Consider the following 6,514-nt stretch of genomic DNA (forward strand, 5'->3'; position numbering starts at 1 on the left):
GGAGCCAAGTATCCCAGTGCAACCAATTATGACTAGTAATAATCAGATACATACAGATTAGAGATGCATGCACCAACATCTCAGTGTTAGTAACAAAATTAATGAGTCTTTCAGCAAGGAACAATATATTCTAAAATGAAATGGAGATCTTTTTTATCCTTGATACATTTATTTAATTTTATGTCTTACAGTGATTATACTGAAGTCAATATGGTAAACTGTATTAATTCAACTGTGAACCTAGAAACTTGCACCCACTTGTGAAAGAAATGTACTCATGCTTTGGAGTGTGTTACTGAATATGTTAAAGCTGGAATGAAATGCTTCTTCTAATCACGTAGTTATTAAAAATTTTTAAAAACAGATACAGAGACTCCATGTAAAATCCCCAGGATGTGGGGTGACTCCAAAGAGATAACTAAAGGTAGTAAAAACATAACCAAGTTAATGCCTCTCACCTATGCTATGGTACCTGACAGAGATCTATGGAGGAAACAATACAAATGGATAAAAACTTTCCATGATGTATCAGACCTTGTCTATGATTGATTTAATATATGGTGTTAACCTTTGAGCTGTTTACAGATGTGAATCCCATTTGAATGATATCAAGTATACCAGGAGAAAGAAAGGCCAGCTTTAGGTAGAAAGTTCTTGGGAGCTTTATGGTTCGGAAAAGCCTACAACACATAATTCTGTATAAAAATAGAAACAGAGGCTTCCAAACTGTACAACTGTTAAAAAAGAAAAACCTACATTACCAGGGGTGGGTTGTCCTCCTATGAGCTCTTGGTCCAAGAGATTCTAGTGATGTTGAAATTAACCAAGGCAATTGCCACTACTGTCAGTTGAACAGTAGTAAGGTCAGTAAGGCCATGTTGCTGAAGACCCTGCATGATGTGAGCACAGGTGAAGAGACAGAGCTGAGACAAAGCTGAAGATTCCATGCCACTGCATGGATGGCTTTCATAGTGGCAGAAGGTGCTATGCAGATGGTTGGGGATAAAGAATCCCCTGTGATTGTGTGCAACAATGGACCCCGTGTGCTGCACACTATGGACATGCCAAGCAATGCCTGCTAGTGCAATAATGGCTTGACTAACATACATAATTGGATAAGGCCCTCTCCTAGGGGTGGAATACATCTGCTGCTCTAGATAAGGCCAGCCATCTATGTCAGGGAAGGCTCCAGGCTCCAGAGGGGAAGCCATTGCTAGTATACTGTTTAATGAATATGGTACACCTACTGGGATATTGTCTAGGCATTTATATTTACATTCGTGTTTGTTTAGAAGTGTCTACTTCCTTCCATTTGTCTTTATAGTAGGGGAAACACCATTGAGATAGATCAGCGGCCATGTCTTGAAGATGAATGATGGGGAGGCCTAAGAGGTCAATATCTCACAGTAATACAAGAGAGATTGCCTTGGATCTTCCACCCCTCCAAGGCTAAGGAAAATTCACAGAAGAGGTGGAGAAAGTTTGTAAGAGCCAGAGGAAGGTGTGCAGTATGACCTGGATGCTCCGCTGATAAGCCATGGTCCCACCTCCTTCCCATGCTCTGTGGAAGGAGTCAAGTCCATTAAGGGGTGGAGCCACTACCATATTGGAACACAGGCAAAGGCTGAGCAAGAGACCAGGGGGTGGGAGATGGATGGCGTGCATTTCAAGAATGGAAAAGGAAAAGCCTATAACTATCTGTGTTTTGGTAAGTCACCCCCTTCCAAATGTCATACAAACTGTTCAAAATTTAAATAGGATGTCTTATATTGGTTTGTTAATCCACGTCAGGACAGTAAGACCCTAGACTCATCAGAGGGTGTGCCCATGCATTTCCCAGGGAGGGAAAAGTGAAAAATTTAGTGAAACATACAGCTATTCTTCCGAGGAGACCTCAGGGTAATGTGGATGGTCTGTAGCCAAAACATTGCTAAATGTGTGTAGTTGAGACAATGAAAAGGAAATCAGAAGAAAAATCTGATACTTGGTGGGATTAGTCTTACACATTTATGCCACCTATTTTTCTACACAGGTGGCAACTGTGTGGAGGAAAAGAATCATAGAGTGACTGAACAGTTATTGACACAGGTCAAGAAGCAAGTATACCAGTAGAAAGCTTGAGAGCTTAAGTGTCCAGAGGCAAGTGTGTATTTCTGTATGTAAATGACTTCGTACAGAGCAGAGGATATACCAGATTCTGTGCTTTCTATCTTACGGTGGATTTATAGTGAAATATAACCTGAAATATTGAATGAAAAATCATATTTCTCATCAGAATATTGAATAATTAAAAGCCAACCAATATTTCATTTATATTTAATTTTAAAAGTTACTTAACCCTGTTGTGTTACAAAAACCCTCATGGTATTTTATAGATCCTATTTTGTCCTAGTTTGTTTCTCCATTGCTGTAACAAAACACTCTGACCAATACCAACTTGGGGAGGAAAGGGTTTATTCAGCTTACATCTACCAGGTCTCAGTTCATCAGGGAGCCCAAGGTAGGAACTCAGGGTAGGAACCTGGAGGCAGGAGCTGGAGCCCAGGCCATGGAGGAATGCTACTTACTGGCTTGCTCCTCTGGCCCCTGCTCAGCCTGCTTTCTTATGCAACACAGGCCCACCTGCCCAGAGGTGGCATCACCCACAGTGGGCTGGGCCCTCCCACATCACTAATCAAGAAGATACCTCTCAGACATGGCCACAGGCCAGTCCAATAAAGGAAATTCCCCAATTGAGGCTCCCTCAACCCAGGTGTGTTAAGTTGATACTAAAGCTATCCAGCACATATTTCTTTTAATCTTACAAAATTTTGTTTCCTTTCATCTTTTTTTGAGACAGCATCCCCTTGTAGCCACAGGTGGCATGTAACTTGCTATGTAGACCAGGCTGACATTGATATTACAGATATCTACCATTGCTTTAACCTCTCAACAAAGCTTCATTACAGGGAAATGATTCAAACAAACACAAACTCTAATAGCCAAGTAGTCATGTGCACAGCATCTGCCTCATCTGACTACAGACTCCTGGATTATTCAGTCAATATAGATAAGCTCTTGCAGCATCCCAGCAAACAGCAGCATTAGACCTACTGAACTCTGCTCAAGACTAAGAGTGGGATGTTGCTCAGTTTTTGGCCTAATTTATCAGCTCCAGCTAGGCTCAGGGTCTGACAACAAGAATTTTGAGTCTGTACAGTTTACCGCACTCAAAAGGCCAATGGAATTATGCATGCTTAATTTTAGAAAAGGGAAGACAGTGATATCTGTATTCAAATATTTCAGTTGATTTTAATGTAAAATAGAATGCTTGTACTATTAAAATCATGATAGAACTCTCAAAATAACACAGGCTATCGCCACAGCCCATGATTGCCTCCAAGAATTTAAGGTAAGACACTATTGCTGAAGACACAACATACTTTGGGCACAGGACTTGGAATAATTGAACTGGAACTGATCTGAAGGTGCCTTAAAGACTTGCTCCCTTAGGATCAGAAGCTATGCAAACAGCCAAGCTAAAAAGCCAATCAATGATTCCATCTAGCTTTACAGTCTATAAACCACAACAATGAGAGACCCAGCAAATAATCTCTGCTGGTGAAGTAGTGACACTTATTTTGGGGTTAATCAACAGCTGTCTAATTGATACAAGTCACAGTTAATTGGAAGAAACTCATGTGGTACTATAAACATAGCCAAATACACATGGCTAGACAGGTCATAGATCCTAGAGGAAAGCCTACTTTTGTCATATCATTAGATCAATGTAATTTCTTACTGTATTATAAATAGACATTATGGCCTAGGAAGAATGATTTTTCTACATTATTTACCACGTTCTGTATTTAATATCTTCATTTGTTCTCTATTGTCTTCTCCACTGAAAAGAAAAATTTACAACTCTATTTGTATTTACCTTTATTCAGTGCTTAGTCAGTCTCTAGAATACAACAAATATTTTTCAAACAAAGAATAAATAAAGGAGTTTCCCCTGTCTAGCTATGAAGCCTCAGTTGAGAATGTACTCCATACTATGTATTCTAACATCAAATTTAAACTGTGAACCATTAGACTTGAAGAAGGTTATCAAAATTACCCCAGATTTAGTATTATGACTGTTTGCCAACAGTAAACAGGATGTTTCCATTTCTTTGCATCTTTTTGTACTTAGCAGTATCTCCATTTCCCCCAAATGTAGGCCATTTCACTTCACATTCATTGGGTCTCTCAGTACCTGCTATAATACAAAAAGCAACGTACTATGGGCCACCTATACTTACCGCAGTGAACCAAACTTACAGAGACAGAGTCTCAACCCCTGTTATAGAAGGGTGTTTAGACACCTCTAGACCAATAAAGAAAAGAGGGAGGGTATCTAGGAGTCATACCTTAAACCTTGACTAAAACCCAAACCCATTGGAGTCAGTAATCTTCGCAGTCTGGAGAATGCTTCTTTCCCAAAGAAGTTTGTAATGCTTGCACATAAGCTTTCACTTTGTGCTGATCAGATTTCCTTTCTTATACTTCTTTAACTGTTGGAGCAAAAGAACCCACCTACTGGCTGTTCACAGTCTGACCTGAAGGGCAACAACTGGACTGGATTTTGAACCATGAATGCATTTGAAAAAATGTTTAAGGCTTAGCTATTCTGTCTGTACAAAAGCGATAATGTACATATACTTAGGTCAGAAAATCATCAAGATATACTGAGACGATCTAGACTTGTGAAGGTAGACAAAGTTTGCCTATCATGCATGAAGCCCTGGGTTTGATCTACAGCACTGCATCAACTATGTGTGGTATCCAACACCTTCAATCCCAGCACTCAGGAAATGTAGGTAGAATGATAAGGAATCCAAGTCATTTTTGGATGCGTAGGAAATTCAGTCATCTGGGAGTACATGAGACTATTAAGAAAGCAAAAGATAAAGGAAAGAAAAAGAAAAAGATAAAAGGAATAATGAAAAGAAAAGAAACAATGTATGCAAGCTTTGAGCACAAAGATTATCTGTGGAAGTCTTTAGTGCTTATTATGTGTGTGTGTGTGTGTGTGTGTGTGTGTGATATGAATGTGGGAGGTGTACACATGCTACTATAGAGAAATGAAGCCAGATGAAAACTTAGGGTATTTGCCCTCGCTTTCCACCATGTTTGGAAGAGGATCTCTCTTCTTCACTAGTCTGTGAGCCACCTATCTGGACACTGAGATTCTGTTGATTCTCATGTCTTTCCCTCCATCTTCTGGTGTGCAGAGAAGTATGAACGAAAGTTGATTCATGCTCAGTGGTTTACCAGTTATGTCAAGGTGTTATCAAGGGAGCAATATACAACTTTATGACATTAAAATTAGGAAGAGATTTGGACTGAGAATTGTTATCAAATCTCAGTGTTTCTACCATCTGCCATCACAGCACATAACACAAAAGCAGTTGGATCCTGTCTGAGGCAGAAGTAAGAGATATTAACTCTTACCTGGAAATCATCCATAGCTCTTTCAACTCATAGTTTTATATGTGGCAATAACAGTTTATGTCATTGGCTGTTAAAATTGTGTGTGACTTTAATCAACGTTGAATCCAACGTTTAAATCCAATGTTATAGCTCATTCCTTGTTATATTCAACAAGGTACCTACAGAATGTCTTATTTCAATTACTGCAAAGTACTGATAAAATAAATGAGCATTAAATGAAAGAAGCAAAATGGACCATTTTACACTTTTGGTTTGATATTCTTTAACCTCAAATATAAAATTGTCTTGGAATGAATATGTACCTGTGATAATTTGTTAGCCTATGCATTCCATTATTATGAAGTGAAAGTTCAATACTTATATGAAAGAAAAAGATATTACATGTGATTGACAACCTCCTTGAAAATCAGTTGTTTGTGTAAAATTAACTTCAGTGCTTACCTGGGAATGAGTTAATGATCCCTGGTGATTTGAATTCACACTTGAATCCAGATCCTCTTCAGAGACTTATCCTCTGCTATAAACATTTATAGTGGGAGATTGTTTAGAAGCTATGAAATCATAGCAACCTTTTATCTAGTCTACAGTAAATTCTCATTTAAAGAGGTAAGACTTTGGTTTTTGTAGGTGAATGGAGAATACTTTAGTCTTTGAAAATTATTCTGCAATAGTAAACAGTAGATGAGAAAGAAGTCAGGTGGACTCAAGTAATCAGGACGTAAATGGAAAAAATATCTTCTAGGAATCAGCTTATATATTGATAGTTTATATATCCATTATTATCCCAAATAATCAGTCATAAAACTCAGTTTTTGAAGAGTTCTTATTCCTTAATCCTCTTACAAAACAAGAATATAAATTGATCTTCAAAATATACAAAGAAAACACTAAAGAAAAAGTAAGTAAACTTATCAGGTCTGATCTGCTTTGATGGTCTGAGGTCGGTGAATATCTTGTGGAAATGCCTGCTGTGTTAATTGACGCAATGTTTGAGCATCACAAGCTCTAGACCCCGTGGACAACATGAGTACATGAAGCC

At 38.5% G+C, this 6,514-nt stretch overlaps 1 protein-coding gene across 1 annotated transcript in view; it reads left to right on the top strand.

Moving 5' to 3' along the window:
* Positions 1-959: 959 nt before the first annotated feature.
* The window catches only part of LOC103731629 (olfactory receptor 502-like), a 7,686-nt gene continuing 2,131 nt past the window's right edge, over positions 960-6,514 (top strand). The window contains exon 1 of the mRNA XM_008830036.2: positions 960-971. Coding sequence (XP_008828258.2) covers positions 960-971 — 12 coding nt within the window. The remainder of the gene's footprint in view (positions 972-6,514) is intronic.

The sequence above is a fragment of the Nannospalax galili genome, unplaced genomic scaffold (assembly GCF_000622305.1).
Source record: "Nannospalax galili isolate Female #2095 unplaced genomic scaffold, S.galili_v1.0 scaffold2130, whole genome shotgun sequence".
NCBI classification, from domain to species: domain Eukaryota; kingdom Metazoa; phylum Chordata; class Mammalia; order Rodentia; family Spalacidae; genus Nannospalax; species Nannospalax galili.